This window comes from Cyprinodon tularosa, unplaced genomic scaffold (assembly GCF_016077235.1).
Source record: "Cyprinodon tularosa strain WSP-4 unplaced genomic scaffold, ASM1607723v1 ctg261, whole genome shotgun sequence".
Taxonomy (NCBI): Eukaryota; Metazoa; Chordata; class Actinopteri; order Cyprinodontiformes; family Cyprinodontidae; genus Cyprinodon; species Cyprinodon tularosa.
In genome coordinates this window covers 327,077-344,208 of record NW_024038965.1, presented here as the reverse complement: position 1 = coordinate 344,208, position 17,132 = coordinate 327,077, and the positions used below count along the sequence as shown (strand labels likewise).

General features: G+C 38.2%; 1 protein-coding gene across 2 annotated transcripts in view; it reads right to left on the bottom strand.

Moving 5' to 3' along the window:
- cntn4 (contactin 4) overlaps positions 1 to 17,132 on the bottom strand; it is a 266,498-nt gene that overhangs the window by 225,221 nt on the left and 24,145 nt on the right. For both annotated transcript variants that reach the window (XM_038289034.1, XM_038289035.1), the window contains exon 2: positions 4,149 to 4,285. In XM_038289034.1, the coding sequence (XP_038144962.1) occupies positions 4,149 to 4,203 (55 nt within the window). In that variant the 5' untranslated portion in view covers positions 4,204 to 4,285. The remainder of the gene's footprint in view (positions 1 to 4,148; positions 4,286 to 17,132) is intronic.

Sequence of the window (17,132 nt, the reverse complement as noted above, 5' to 3'; positions counted from 1 at the left end):
AAATTAAAATATAGCAGCAACAGATCGGTGACTAGAAATTATAGCACAATTCTTATATATAAAAAAAAAAACTAACACCGTTTATTTAAATGATTGGATCCAAACTATTGGTTATTCACCAACGAGGAAGCAGATTTCTCATCCCCATCAAAATATTTATTTTATACCGAGGGACTTAAACTTTAATCAAGTCCATTCAAAAGAAACTTCTTATTACAGGAATGAAAAGAGATGTTTGGGAGAAGAGAACAAGTTCATTCAAAAAAAGCAGTTTTGAATTATCCTTATCCCCGTTACAAAAATCTACAAAAATATAAATATATATTTGGGCAGAAACTGAACATATGCTGGATGATGGTGGGATTTTTTTAATATGTCATAATAAATTAAGCGCTCACAGGGTTCATACAGGAATGAGTGACTCTAATTGAATGCTATTTGAAATTATTTCAATGCCATCAACAAGAACCATGTACACAAGTTATTAGTGTACATGAAATATGAAGGAGCTGTAAGCAGAGTTCCATGACTCCTGTATGTATGTAAACACACACACACACATATATACGTATATATATATCCTCTAGCTTTTTCTCCGCCTGGAGCGATATAATATATCTGACGAAATTGTTTTTATAAGCATTTTTTATTAAAGAATTATAAATACTTCGATAAACATATTTAAATCATTTTAGTGCCAATTAAGGCCTTGATTTAAAAAAAATGAATGATTTTTTTATTATTTTTATTGATCCGCGGAAACCCTGGTTCATCTCGCGCATGCGCTCTACGATCTCCAAGAAACTCGGTGTGCAGCCACAGTGGAGGATGTATGCTTTGCTTTGTGCAGGCGGTCTGGAGCGTCTGGATTTCGGGGTAAAACTCCTCTTGGACGCCATGGCAACTCTGCATGGAACAAGACGAACTCAAAGAAGAGATGCTAGCGGTAAATATATGTTCGATTACTGCCTGCTAGGCTAAAAGCAGGCAAGCCTAAGCTACGGCTAAAAGCAGCCTAGCCTAAGCTACGGCTAATAGCAGCCTAGCCTAAGCTACAGCTAATAGTAGCCTTGCAAGAACAAGCTTTATTAAAGTGTATTTTTTGTGATTCACAGGAAGCAGTACGCCGTCTTCACAACTCGGAGACTAATTGCAGGCGCTATGAACCGGAGCACGGGTAAGATTTAAAGAATATGCTTTCATTCTGCGGTAAAAGGCAATGGATACGGATAGATACCGATCATAGCATAGCATCATTTTGTTTTCACAGACTACTGTCGCCTCACAATGAGGCGGTGACCTCCTATTTGCTCAGAGCCATATCAGCAAGTCCAGATTTGCACGATGTTGATAAAGACGACATTGTGTGTAAGTGACTTGTTTTAATGTTTTCTCCTTCCTTGTTACTGTGACTTGCGTTTGATTTTTTATTTATACCACTCTCATTTAATTGTTTTCCAGCTGCCTGTAAGACATATTTTCAGACGGTACGCAGGAGCTTCAGATATACGCAGCCAGCCAACACGCTGCGTGCGGAGGCAATCTGCTCGGAGTCGGGCCAGAAGAAAGAGGGTAAGACTTTATTTGGTGACTATTTTTCAGGTGCATTAATAGATGTGTTGTGTCCATACGCAGTGCGCTGATTCATTGTTTTTTTTTTTTCAGCTGCTGAAAGCGAGGCAGAGTGTGCTAGCAGATGAGGAAGTGGAACTCTGGAAGTCCGCCGTCGTCCGCGGTGTCTCTGGATGGATTGTACGGTCGCCGCCATTTCGTAGGCCGGATCTCACTGAACTATGTGTTAAGCTGCAGTCCCGGTTAGAAGCAATGCCGAAGTACAGGGCCGCGCACAGTAGGCGTCTGCACATCGGACCTGCCTCGGAGGGAATGCTGCCAGTTACCTCCAACCCCGAGGAAGCAAACGGACCGTTCACGGACTTTTAATTTTTAGAAACGCATGTGTTTGGATACGCGTTGTATATAGTTGTGTGTGTGTGTTTCAATAAAGCTCTTTCTTTGCATAAACAGCTTCCTGGCAAATGTTCATTTCCTGTATAAATTCATTCATGTCCTTGATGGTAGCATAATAATTGTGTAGTAGTGTAGGATAACATAAATACACACCATATGAATGAATAAATATATGAATGAATAAATATATGAATGAATAAATATATATATATATATATATATATATATATATATATATATGAATAAATATATATATATGTAAATTTATATGTAAATATATATATATGCCAACCAATCACGAGCGACTTTACTTGTTTAAAAAGAAGTGTTTCCGTCCAATACTCAGTAAGAAAATTAAAGCCTGGCGTGGCCACGTGTGGTTTTGCTGCCAATCACGAGCGATTTCATTTGTTTGAGAATAGTGGTTTCAGCCAATACTGAGTAGGTTATTCAAGCCAGACCTGGCCAGCCGCGCGGGTTTGCTGCATTCATATGCTAATTAGGGCCATTAGTACAGCTGATCGCTCTCCACATACGTCAGAGTCCGTTTCCAACAATTTGTGGCACGACAAACGCGGACAAGCACGGGTTGCAAATTGTCGGAAACTGACGAAAATCAGGCAGATCTGCGGGAGTTTACGGGGACGAAAATCTCACTTTTCATGCAGTGCTTGCATGTTGCCGCTGTCCATAGCGTTCCTTGACAGTGTCGTTGCTAAGTGCTACTTGGTCCCAATGTAATTTCCCATTGGGAACCTACCAGCACTAAGTTGCTAACTGGTTAGCAAGATGCTTCCGGGACACCGGCCACAACCAAAAGGCTTGCAAACCTTCCACCACAACAATCCGGCCCCCTTGATAATCATCAATAATTCGTCGGAGCTGCAACCGTTGGAAGAGCCATTTCCCTAAGACTTTAAAAAGACATTTACCTCCCTATTTGCACATGTGAGGATGTGAACCCCTAAGACTGTCATGGGCTCCACAGGGCAGGCAGGTGAAAACGCTACAGCCCCAACAGCAAACTAGACAATAATGAAAATACAGGGATAATTCACATCAAAAGAACAAGAACCTTCCTTCATGCACATTTTTTTGTGCTTTGGAACGTAATGCTGTCTTAGCACATTAGCTCTTTAATAAAAACATCCCATTTTCATTGTTATTTGCCAGAGAAGTGCTGTCCCTGACAGTGGTAACCCTGAAGAGAAAAAAAATCAGGAAAAGTAGACAGATGGGAAAATGGATGAACAGATGGATGGATTATTTGTTTTTAATCCAGGGTTAAGCTCTTTATTTTTTTTGGTTTGGATCCCTAACCAATAATCTAACCTGTGATGTTAAATTAACCCAAGCCAAAATCCATCCATATTGGATATAGGAAAATTAACTTTATAGGGTTGTTTTAAACTGGCAGTGTAGTATAGTATATGTAGAAAACGGTACACTATAATATAGTATATTAGCTCCATATGTTTTTGGTGAATGGCTAAATGTATATAAGAGTTTTATTGAGTCCTCAATAGTCATGTGGTTACTCATGTTGGTAATTATGTTTTGTTTTTATTTCTTGTATACGTCATACTGTTGAGTGCCTCTATGTGTGTCTGCAATATTCAGTTGCAGGCCTTAATGTAAACACATCTATAAAAAGGCCTGTATTGCTTGAAGTTAAACATTTGTTTTTACTTCCCTTTACAGCCCATAGTGAATGCTTGAATGAATTATCTTATACCAAATCTTCCAGGTTTTATAGAACCTTGGATTAATAAACTGTTGTTTTTTTTTCCCCATCATAAAATAAAAACTTATTTTAATGCTTGAGATACTTGAACTCAAGCAACATTTTTTCTGCATTCTCATTTACATTTAGGACTATTGGATCAGTGTGGTGAACAACAAAAGGCAAACACATAAATGCATGGGAAGCTGAAATGTAATATCCTTGTGTCATTAGAGGTTTACTTTAACAATAAAGACCCCGCTGAGCTGATTCTACATTCTTTTCTTAATATTATCAGTGAGAAAATATGCCTGCATCTGTCTAATCCACCTGAAGCTGCTTTTCTCTAAACTTCAGCTTTCATACTGCCACCTGCCCCAAATACATATGAATAAGGAGTCAGACTTCACAAAGGCAGCTTTGGCATGCATCAAAAGTTCTTAATAAGATACTTTACCTGCCAGGCACCCCATAAGTGACTGCAGCAGCAGCAGTTTCCATAGCAACATCATCTTCAATTTTGAAGGGTCAAAGTGTTTTCACATCCAATCACAAATGTATGGAATCCGATTTGCAGTTCTCTGCTTTGCCAATCTGTGGAAGAAAAAGAAATCAGGTGAGATGTTCTAAGCAGCAACTTTAAAAGTAGTCGAGCGTTGCTTGCTTGGCATCCTAAAAGGTTTTGGTAGCTGGAACTTACTCAAAGAGCAAAAAAATATATAAATTGAAGTTATTTTTTAAAAAGTGTTGGAGTAACCTACAATTTAAAGCTTTGAAGAAAAATAATCGCAAAAGAAACTATGTTTTTCAAAAGTTGTACAAAAGTGAAAGGAAAGCCATTTAGTTATAAGTTAGAGCAGCCACGGGGAATACGTGGAGCGTGGAAACATTAATTGGAATTTCTGCATGTCTGTATCATCGCTTATTTGCGCACATTAACTATGTTTTTCATTTAAAATCATCTCACAAAAGGCCAATAAAAAGCTTGTTGTCTCAGGAGACTCCCTTCAGTCTCCACTACATAGGTTCTGTCCATACGGAGCATGTGCAGAAAGAGTCCAAGAAGATGGCAGAAAAGCATATGAAAACAAAAAAGGTGATAAAAAGAAGATACCCTGGTGGTGCTGAAAAGAGGGGAAAAAAAGAGAGGGAAAGCAGAAAGCTGCTCTAAAAGTTAGAAAGCAGCACGCAGATCAAATCTGCGTAAATTGGAACAGAAACATACTTATGACATTGCTACATGCACAGTACATCTGGATCAGCATTTATTTATAATCTCTAAATAATTTTAAATTACTTTTTTTTTAATTTAGTCTGGGAATAATTATTAAACACACAACTGTTTATAGTTTTACTGAATAGGCTGTATGGAATACAAACATGTTAAAGTTATTCCCGCAAGTATTTGGTAAAAAAAAAAAAAAAAAAAGAAATTAATCAGATAAACACAAATCACATGAACTTTTTGCAAACAAAAAACAAAACAAGTGGGGGAAAAGAAACACAATCAGAGCCAGTGGTACTTCATACATTACTAGGCAAAGAGAGGGCTGTGGTTTGCCTCAGAGGTCTGCTGGTTGCCACGCTTCTCTCAACATTGGTACTCTTTCTTCAATTATACACTAACTTAGTAAATAGGCCATATAGTGATGCCTAAAAGTATAATATTCTCACCTGAAATTATCTTAAAACAAAATTTGGTAGAAAAACTGCAACAGAACAGTGAACTTTTAACAATACTGTGAGCTACGCAGGTGCTCCCCTGGAAGCTGCATCTGGCGCAATACATGCTGGGACAGCTGATAAGTCTGGAGAATGCATAAGTCTCCTGATGCATGCTCAGTAAAGAGGGCTGAGCGAAAATAACATCCAGGGATTGTGTCCGTTCTCTGTCTTGTGTTTTCAGTCTTGGCAATTGGAAGAGTCCTGGGGCTGAGGCTGATGAAGTGTCACAAGAACATGAGAACATACAAGTACGCATATTGATAAATGTACTATACCTTAAGGGCAGGGTGAGTCCTGTGGGGATAAACAACTAGGGAGAATAAAATCTATCAAAAGGGAAATATGTCCCCCTTTATGCTGATAAGTATTTATTTATCACATTGAAGACTGAAAAGTTTGGCTCATTTTGAGGAAAGCTTCAATTGTTTTTTTTTGTTTTTTTTTATTTGCTGTAGCTCATGAGATATAAATCATTTAGTCTTTTTTATGTTGATTTTCTAGGGAAAGTTCAGGCTTTGGGGGTTCTTTCTAAAAATCCCTCCTAGGTTTTACAAGTAATTTTGGAAGTTAGTTTTAGTCCTTAATGTGTTAAGTTATGCATCAAAAATAATAGAACCTCATAACTTTTTTCATAACTTTTACTTTGAATGAAAGTATCCCCGTCAGAAGTATAGCTTTGTAATAAAATTGCTATAACATTGTGTGTTAACATTTACCGCTGTAGATGTTTAAGGTTGGGCTAATTTTATATGAATGAATTTAATGTTAGGTAGTTTAAGCATTAATCGTGCATTTGTAGCATCACTGGTCTTTCCTATGACATGCAGCTTGTTTTAGAACCTGTCATGATGTGTTTTCCAGCTTGCCAACAAGACCATGTTGTAAGGAGTTTTGGCATAGAAATTCATCTCACAAGAGAGATGCACAGTTCATCAAAAATATTTGCATAAAACTATTTTGGGGTTCTTGGTTTTTAATAAGCAGAAATAGCTTGAAAATTAATTGAACAAGAAATTAGGATTACAGAGATGGATCTCCTCATTGCAAACATGGAGAGGAAGACGACATAAGGGACGGGAAGGGTAAAACAAAAAAGAGAGGAGTATGAGTACAAGAAATAAAGAAGAAAAAAGACAATGGCTAAAGGAAGAGGGGAAACTAGGAGGAAAATAAGTAAAAAGGAATGAGGAAGACCATGAGTAAAAGGGAAAGAAGTCAAAACTAATAGAAAACATGAAAAAGGGACAAGAAGAAAAAGACAAAAGGCTTAACCAATAATGTTTGCATATGTATTCTCTTAAAATATCTGTATATATACAATGTATCTGTTGAATGTGTGCCGTCTTTAAGGGATGTAAGATATAATAAATTCTCTCAAATACTGAGACTGTTCATTACACAATATTGTTCCTGATTGTAAATATGGACAAATTGATCTCAAATTAAAAGAAATATATATTTATATGCAAATTTCAATTTGATTGATGACTTATATTTAACAGTAAAATCCCAGCCGATGGTTGGCAGCACATTGTCCATGAGTCTATTATCCTGGTGCTGTTCTCTTGTGAACTTTTAAAGCTACAGTGTGTAATAATTACAGGGATATACAGTCAGAAATGTAATATATTATACATAACTATGTTATTTATCATCATCTACGAGCTCAGCCTCTTAACCGTAATATTTGCTTTGCCTTAGAATTCGTTATTTATAATAACATAGGAGCGGGTCTCGCAGCCATGGAGGCAGACATCTTTGTGCTACGGCAGCGCAGAGCCAACAAACTAGCGATTGCGAGATCGCCCATTACGCTCGAAAGTAACTACGGCAAGTTGAGAGAGATGAACTGAGACGGTACTGAACAATTGATGGCAGTATTAAAATTATCTATGTAAACAAACCTCATCACTTGAGAAGGTAGGTGATGCGGACGTCGTGGAAGACATTTTATCCCGTAACGCTCGCCGTACCGTTGGGGGGGAGAAGCGGTGGGGGGGAGATGTTCATGTTGCTGCGGTCTGCAGTCTGGACGTTAGATGTCGCTAAAAATTACACACTGTAGCTTTAAAGAGCTATTTTCTGAAAATCGGGAAATATCATCTTTGTTATGGTATCAGCATAAATAATATTGTCTTGCAATACATAAAATATTGTATGGCAATACACCTCATATCCCTATACTGTCTTTTTGTCAATTTATGCCCCAAATTTCTTAATCATGCCACAAGGCTGTAGTAGTCATAAATGGACAATGGAGAATACAATCGTCCATAAGCTGATACTGTAACTGGAACTGTCACTTTGGAGTTTGTCTCCAACTTCCCTGTTTAGAATACAGAAAACAAAACACCTGATGACTAAATGGGCTTGTTAATTTGTAATTACTTATATAGAATTTTCTTATTTACAGTAGTGATTCCAATGTTTAATCTACTGGTATTTACATTGTTGCCTCACAGCTAAAAAGAAAAAAAAAAAAAAAATCAAGGATTTAATTTAGGGCTAGAGTCTTTTTTATAATTGCTCCAAGTACTTTCAATCTGTTTTGTTTTTGTTTTTTTTCTGGTGAACAGAACTATGTGTGGAATGTTCAGGATAACTACGTACTTTAACATTATGTTTATGGTTATGTGTCTTGTTGCTCTCAGTTTTATTCCTGTGCCGGACTAGCAATGAACATGGGTGGATGGGGAAAATAAACTTGATTTGTATGAAATAAATTAAAATTCATAACTTTCAGACTTTTAAAAGCATATTCAATTCAGAAGTGCTGTTATAAGCAACATCCCTACAGTCAGTAAGTTGGAAATTTCCAATAAATGGCAATACCAGTTATTTTTTTTTTTAAGTTATTATGGTGTCATTAGTTAATTTAAGTCTCATTAAACAATGCCATGCTGCTCTTTATAAAAATAAATCTATAAATTACAAGTATGTTAATTTTGTTTTTAAGGATATATTCTAGTTTGATTGGCATGTATGGGTGCAAGTGGGAGCGATTCACAACCTGGCTGTCAGAATTGTATTTTCCACTGACTTTGGGTTACTTGACCTCTAAAAGGAGCCCAGGCTATTAATGCTATAAGCATGTATCTGTGTAGTGTTACCTCACTTCACTGAAATGTTTTCCCACCTTCTTTGCCAGATAGCTTAAGCTAAGATTGGATCACACGCTTTTATATCAGTTTCAAGTCCTACCAGATTTGCAGACTGTGTTGCACTAAAATTAAGTATTTCTAATGCAACAAAACACAAAATAAAATATCCTATTTAATAACATAAGATAGTCTAAACTTACTTATATAGAAGAGATTAGCATACTGTACAGCGCTTACTGTATGTACTACAAATACAGTCATACTGCAGAAATACATCTTGTGAATCTGCATAAAAAAAAAAAAAACATCTCAGACTGCTAAAAATAGAATTAATTAATATCCCCCAACTGTAGAACTTTGTTGGTGGCTACATTTTAATGGTGTTGTTGAAAACATGATATGGGTCGCTTGACCTCTTAAAGGAGCCCAGGCTGTTAATGCTATAAGCATGTATCAGTGTAGTGTTACCTCACTTCAATGAAATGTTGGCCCACCTTCATTGCCAGATAGCTTAAGCTAAGATTGGATCAGAAGCTTTTATATCAGTTTCAAGTCCTACCAGATTTGCAGACTGTGTAGAACTAAAATTAAGTATTTCTAACGCAACAAAACACAAAATAAAATATCCTATTTAATAACATAAGATAGTCTAAACTTACTTACTGTATATACAAGAGATTAGCCCACTGTACAGCGCTTACTGTATGTAATACAAATTAGGGGTGTGCAAAATAATCGTCATGATGATGCATCGTGATTCCAATTTTCGTGATCTACTGCATCGATTCTTGACGCCAAGTATCGATTATTAATTTAAAAAAATGAATAAATAAAATTGCATGAATGGTTGGCTAACATCAGCCAAAAACAAGTGTAATACAACTTCCAGTCCAGTAAATGTCGCTGTAAATGTGTTGACGCACGCTGCTTTGTGTAACAAGCATTTCCGGCCGTGGGATACTGCGCCGAGTCATTCAAAAACAAAACATGCAGGAGAAAATATTGCAATGCATCGCAATAATTCAAGTATCGTGATGCATTGTGATAGAATCGCATCGCGGCCTGTGAATCGTGATTCGAATCGAATCGTGACTTCTTTGGCAATACCCACCCCTAATAAAAATACAGTCATACTGCAGAAACACATCTTGTGAATCTGCATAAAAAAAATAAAAAAAACATCTCAGACTGCTAAAAATAGAATTAATTAATATCCCCCAACTGTAGAACTTTGTTGGTGGCTACATTTTAATGGTGTTGTTGAAAACATGATATGGGTCGCTTGACCTCTTACAGCTACAGTGTGTAATAATTACAGGGATATACAGTCAGAAATCTAATATATTATACATAACTATGTTATTTATCATCATCTACGAGCTCAGCCTCTTAACCTTAATATTTGCGTTGCCTTAGAATTCGTTATTTATAATTACATAGGAGCGGGTCTCGCATCCATGGAGGCAGACATCTTTGCGCTACGGCAGCGCAGAGCCAACAAACTAGCGATTGCGAGATCGCCAAACGTCACAACGATGTAGAAAAAATAACTTAAGTCTACGTGAAATCTATACCCTACACAGACTAATGAAATACTATCTGTAAAATTATCTATGTAAACAAACCTCATCACTTGAGAAGGTAGGTGATGCGGACGTCGTGGAAGACATTTTGTCCCGTAACGCTCGCCGTACTGTTGGGGGGAGAAGCGGTGGGGGCGAGATGTTCATGTTGCTGCAGTCTGCAGTCTGACCGCTAGATGTCGCTAAAAGTTACACACTGTAGCTTTAAAGGAGCCCAGGCTGTTAATACTATTAGCATGTATCAGTGTAGTGTTACCTCACTTCAATGAAATGTTTGCCCACCTTCATTGCCAGATAGCTTAAGCTAAGATTGGATCAGAAGCTTTTATATCAGTTTCAAGTCCTACCAGATTTGCAGACTGTGTAGAACTAAAATTAAGTATTTCTAACGCAACAAAACACAAAATAAAATATCCTATTTAATAACATAAGATAGTCTAAACTTACTTATATACAAGAGATTAGCATACTGTACAGCGCTTACTGTATGTAATACAAATACAGTCATACTGCAGAAACACATCTTGTGAATCTGCATAAAAAAAAAAAAAATCTCAGACTGCTAAAAATAGAATTAATTAATATCCCCCAACTGTAGAACTTTGTTGGTGGCTACATTTTAATGGTGTTGTTGAAAACATGATATGGGTCGCTTGACCTCTTAAAGGAGCCCAGGCTGTTAATGCTATAAGCATGTATCCGTGTAGTGTTACCTCACTTCAATGAAATGTTTGCCCACCTTCATTGCCAGATAGCTTAAGCTAAGATTGGATCACAAGCTTTTATATCAGTTTCAAGTCCTACCAGATTCTCATAGGGGTTTTGTTATGGATTGTGCTACCCAGAGAAACTATTGAGGCCAAAAAAGTGACAATAGCTTCATCATTTGCAGGATGTGTAGAAGTAAAATAACGTATTTCTAACACAACAAAACATAAAATCAAATATCCTATTTATTAACATAAGTCAGTCTTAACTTACTTGTAAACAAGAGACAAGCATACTGTACAGCGCTTACTGTATGTAATACAAATACGGTCATACTGCAGAAACAGCTTGTGAATCTGCATTAAAAAAATAATCTCAGACTGCTAAAAATAGAATTCATTAGCATCCCCCAACTGTAGAACTTTGTTGGTGACAAAATTTTTAATGGTGTTGTTGAAAACATGATATGATATTAAGAGAAAACAGCACAGATTTAGTCAGATTGTGAGTTAGATAAAGAAGAATATATGCGGATTAAGTTTTGTAAATGGATGTCAAAGGCTTAAACTAAAGCAGTTGTGGTATTTGTTGTAAAGATTAAAAGAGTAATACAAAGCAAGAAAGGAAATCTCCATTTTTAAGATCTCCTATGGGACCTAAGCTGCAATAATCCATTCTACTGTTAAACAGATTTAGACTTTGAGGAATGTTGCTCAGAAACATACAAAACAAATATAGGAAATTTAGTTTCAAAGAAAGCTATGTTATTCCCACCTTGCAGAATAAAACTAAGGAGGAACACATAAAAAAAAAAGCATTGAAAACTCTTTGACTAGGGCGCACTCATTAATCCCATATTCTCTACCTTCCAGCTCTGTCTTGCTTCTCCACCTACAGAGAAGATGCTCTTTTATCTCCATAGATCATATGGAGGTATATCAGCCACTGTGTCAGGTGCATCAGAAGTGCATGGCTTTTCCTTACTCCGAGAGAACAGATTTATGCATATTAAAGAGTATGTTCTTAAAACACCAAGGCATACCGTATTTTCACGACTATAAGGCGCACTTAAACGTCTTTTTTTCCCCTCAAAATGTGCAGTGTGCCCTATGGTGCGGTGCGCCCTATGTGTGTTGTAACTGCGACTTTTGAGACCACCTCATTGAGGAGATGATGAAAGAGTGGCTGAATGTAAGGAGACCAGGTGTTTTTTTTTTTCCACTCATCACCATCGCTGTTAATATGTAACTCCATGCGTGCCCATCTCACAGCTGATGTGAAAAACATGGGGAAACAAATTAACCCTGTGCTCGCTGTTCAACCGCTCGACATCGGTGTGAACCGGACCCAGCAGGTGCAGCAGAAGCAGCGAGTTTACATGCAAAGTAAATGGTTGACGCGCGTATAGGTGCAGCAAAAGGTCCTGCAGCGCGTTTTGAGCAGCAGGAGCGTTTAAGCATCTGCCAACGCGCTGCTGCTGCTCGAGATGGAAAAATTGAAGTTTTGCTGCTGGACACGCCGCATCAACCAATCAGAGAAGCTGATCTGGGAGCTGACAGCGAGACAGACACAGCGCTCTGATGACATATGATATTAACGCAAATGGAAAAGGCTGGATGGATGAGGAGATGATGAAAGCGTGGCTGAGGGAGGTGTAGCCTATGTGAGGAGACCAGGTGGTTTTTTCCACGCATCACCATCGCTGCATGCCCATCTCACAGCCGATGTGAAAAAAAAGGTGAATCAAATGAACGCTGTGCTCGCCGTTATCCCGGGGGGTCTGACAAAGGAACTTCAATCGCTCGACATCGGTGTGAACCGGCCGTTCAAAGTAAGGCTGCGAGCGGCGTGGGAGCGATGGATGACCGACGGAGACCACAGTTTTAGGATAAGTGGAACGCAGCGCCTGGCAAGTTACGCCACCGTTTGCGGATGGATTGTTGATGCTTGGACTAACGTGTCTGCTGGCTCTGTTGTTCAAGCTTTCGCAAAAGCCGGCATCATTTCCAAGGAGCCGCCCGGCACGGAAAGTGACTCTGACAGCGAAGAAGAAGGGGAAACTGGCATGTCGGATTTAGCGCAGCTGTTTAATTCAGAAACAGAGGATGAGGACTTTGAGGGGTTTGATTAATACTCTGTAATAAATACTTGAATAAAGCACAATCATACTCAGTTTTGCTCCCGCTCTATTTTTCTACCTGAAAACTTAATTCAACAGCAGCCTCTGGGCCGCGGCGCATCCGGGCTCACCTCCGCAGGTGTTTTTTCATCTAAATAATCTAAATCTTTTTAAGTGAAAAAGTCCACCTGAAAATTTAATCATTGCAGTCAGTTCATCCACATTATTATCCTGCCTATGTTTTAAGTTAATTTATGCGTCAATAAACGAAGAAGAAGGGGAAACTGGCATGTCGGATTTAGCGCAGCTGTTTAATTCAGAAACAGAGGATGAGGACTTTGAGGGGTTTGATTAATAATCTGTAATAAATACTTGAATAAAGCACAATCATACTCAGTTTTGCTCCAGCTCTATTTTTCTACCTGAAAACTTAATTCAACAACAGCCTCTGGGCCGCGGCGCATCCGGGCTCACCTCCGCAGGTGTTTTTTCATCTAAATAATCTAAATCTTTTTAAGTGAGAAAGTCCACCTGAAAATTTAATCATTGCAGTCAGTTCATCCAGATTATTATCCTGCCTATGTTTTAAGTTAATTTATGCGTCAATAAACTGTATCAGAGGAGTAATCACAGCCCTGTGTCATCAGCGATGTGTCTCTCACGGCCGGTTCCCAGGTTTGAATAATACTTTGTAATAAATACACCTTGCAGCTTTATTTGCTGTGATCAGTGGGAATAAAGTAGTTTTAATATGCCCCTTAATATGCCCCTAGTTATGCCCCTTGTGCATGAAGATGTGTGCTTTAAGTGTTGTTTTATCTGTTTGGGACTTTTATTTTGAAGAAAAAAATGGGAAATAGTTTTTTTTTTTTTTGTTGCAAGCAGCTAAAATTAACAGTTCATCGTCCCAACAGCCACTAAAATAAACAGATGCTTCAACCATGTTTTAATCATTTTTGGCAGTGTTGTGTATAACCCTGTGATGAATCAACAGTGACATTCAACAATTTGCAAACACTGTTTGTACACTGGTTAACAGTTGCTTCCTAATGACAATAGAGTTACAACCAGTTTTTGTCCCCTCCGTATCAGTACTAAATGATGGCTACCTTGTTTTTAATGACCCTGGGCTTCATTTGGAAGCTCTGTCTCACAACAGAAATACTCAGAAGAAAGTGTGGATATACTGACTTTCAGAAGTACTAAAAAAGACACAAAAACTGCAGACGCAGTTGAGAACACCGCTTTGCTTGTGGTACCGGTTTTATATTTGTGTATCCTGAACCCCTTAATTTGCACGTTGGTGATTAGAATTTGATCTGCATATTAATGAAGGCAAACACGCAAATCACTTTGCAAAGTTTTTTAAAGATCCGCTCTGCGCATACAAACATGTTGGCAAACGTTTTAAGACACGCAAACCTGATGATCAGGCCCTTAGACTGATCAAACCAGACTGACAATTCTATCTATAACATATTCTTCAAAACACGGTGTGAAACCTATGAAATATCTTATCCTATTCATAACAAGTGAGAAAAAAATATATATATTTTTAGGAACATCTTAGCTAACCAGAATCTTAAGTATAATTCTTTTCAAATGCATGTTTGTATGAAACATTTTTTTGGTGTGTAATACTTAAATCTTATATTATGTTTTTTCTTTGGTTTTAAAATCATTGTAAAATCATTACTTTAAATAAAGGCTTTAAAACAGTCTGCCAGTAAAACATATTTTATAATAATGGGGGATAACTGAAATATCTGACGTTTGAAAAAATTCTAATCTTTAATAATATTCCGCAATTCTTTAATTGCATTAACTCATACCTAAAAATTTCTCATTAGAAGGACTCCAAGCCCTCGCAAAAACCAAGCCAGAATATCGCAGATGCAGTATTGCGTTTTACTGAAATGTGGCTGCAGAGTCATATCCCTGACTCTGCCAGGCTTTCTAACCATATGAGCAGAGGGAGATTTAAAGAAGGTTGGAAAATTCAAAGGAGGTGGGTAGGCAGTTCTTGTGAACGACAGGTGGTGTCAACTAGGTCATGTTTTTGTGAAGATTTGTCTCTACAGCCCAGATATTGAAATGTTGACAGTTGATTTTCATCCATATTATTTGTCCAGGGAGTTTACCAGTGTTGTTCAGATAACATTTTACATTCCACTTTACACTGTTTCCTGCACTGTGTGTCATGTCAAATTGTCAATGATTTTGCTAAGATACATAGACAAAAGCCAATAAATTTATGGCAACAATTGTTGATTTTAATCACTTACTTTCTGCAACCTCACCAACGTTCCAACAGTTTGAGAGCTGCTGAACCAGAGAAAATAAACTTTGGATTTGTGTTGTGCAAATGTCAAGGGCTCATACATCTCCAAAGTAAGACCTCCTCCAGGGAAAACACACATCAGGAGCAAAGAAACAATAGCTACGTTTACATGGACACAAATAATCGGATTGAAGGCCTGATCAGATCAAAAATGTTTCATGTAAACATGTCAGACTGAAGATTCTAATCCGATTCGGTCCGATCGGAAATAAATTTAATTCCGAAAGAGAGAGGTGGTTTTTGCCGATCGCCATTCTGATTGGCGTCCATGTAAACACCCATTCGGATCTAAAGAGTAAAATAATCTTCACTGCGCTTGTGTGCGACGTCAGCGTGACGTTTTTCCGCCTTGTCAACAACAGGAAACCACCGGTCGCTCTCGCTCTCGCTGTGAACAACATGGCGGGAGGAGTCTAGGAACGCCGACTTATACACTCAAGTTCATTTAAAGCTGCAGGAAGCAGGAATTTATCCTCCTCCTCTTCCTCTTTTCTCACTCCACAGCCCACTTGCTCTCCCACGCCGGTTCAATCGCTCATTCTCTACATTTTCTCTCGGACATTTCGCTGCCAAGCGCTTTTTTCCTCCTCTCTCCGTTTTTCTTTCCGCTCGCTCCGAGCGCATCGTTTGTCAGGCCTCCCAAAAACTAGACGCACACAGAACTGCCAAGTTTGGCAGGAAGTTCTGCGCATGCTTAAAAGATTTAATCTGATCCAACGCTTGGTACATGTATACACACGTCATGATCGGATCATTTCATTTAGTGTCCATGTAAACGGAGATTTTGAATTTCCGATCAACCAAGGTTTGGATCGGATCGGGGAAATTTTGCGCATGTCAACGTAGCTATTGAGGAATCGAGAAACAGTAACTGAAGAGAAGGAGTATACAGGTGCTGGTCATAAAATTAGAATATCATGAAAAAGTAGATTGATTTCAGTAATTCCATTTAAAAAGGGAAACTTGTATATTATATTCATACATTACATACAAACTCATATATTTCAGATGTTTATTTTGTTTAATTTTGATGATTACAAATGACAACAAATGAAAATCTCAAATTCATCATATCAGAAAATTAGAATATTACTGAAGACCAATAAAAACAAAGGATTTATAGAAATGTTGGCCAACTGAAAAGTATGAACATGAAAAGTATGAGCATGTACAGCACTCAGTATTTAGTTGGGCCTCCTTTGGCCTGTATTACTGCAGCAATGCGGCGTGGCATGGAGTCGATCAGTCTGTGGCACTGCTCAGGTGTTATGATAGCCCAGGTTGCTCTAATAGTGGCTTTTAGCTCTTCTGAATTGTTGGGTCTGGTGTATTGCATCTTCTTCTTCACAATACCCCATAGATTTTCTATGGGGTTAAGGTCAGGAGAGTTTGCTGGCCAATTAAGAACAGGGATACCATGGTCCTTCAACCAGGTACTGGTAGCTTTGGCACTGTGTGCAGGTGCCAAGTCCTGTTGGAAAATGAAATCTGCATCTCCAAAAAGTTGATCAGCTGCAGGAAGCATGAAGTGCTCTAAAACTTCCTGGTATGTGGCTGCGTTGACCCTGGACCTCAGAAAACACAATGGACCAACACCAGCAAATGACATGGCACCCCAAACCATCACTGACTGTGGAAACTTTACACTGGACTTCAAGCAACGTGGATGAAGTGCCTCTCTTCTTTTCCTCCAGACTCTGGGACCTTGATTTCCAAAGGAAATGCAAAATTTACTTTCATCAGAGAACATGACTTTGGACCACTCACCAGCAGTCCAGTCCTGTTTCTCTTTAGCCCAGGCAAGACGCTTCTGACGCTGTCTGTGGTTCAAGAGTGGCTTGACACAAGGAATGCGACAGCAGAA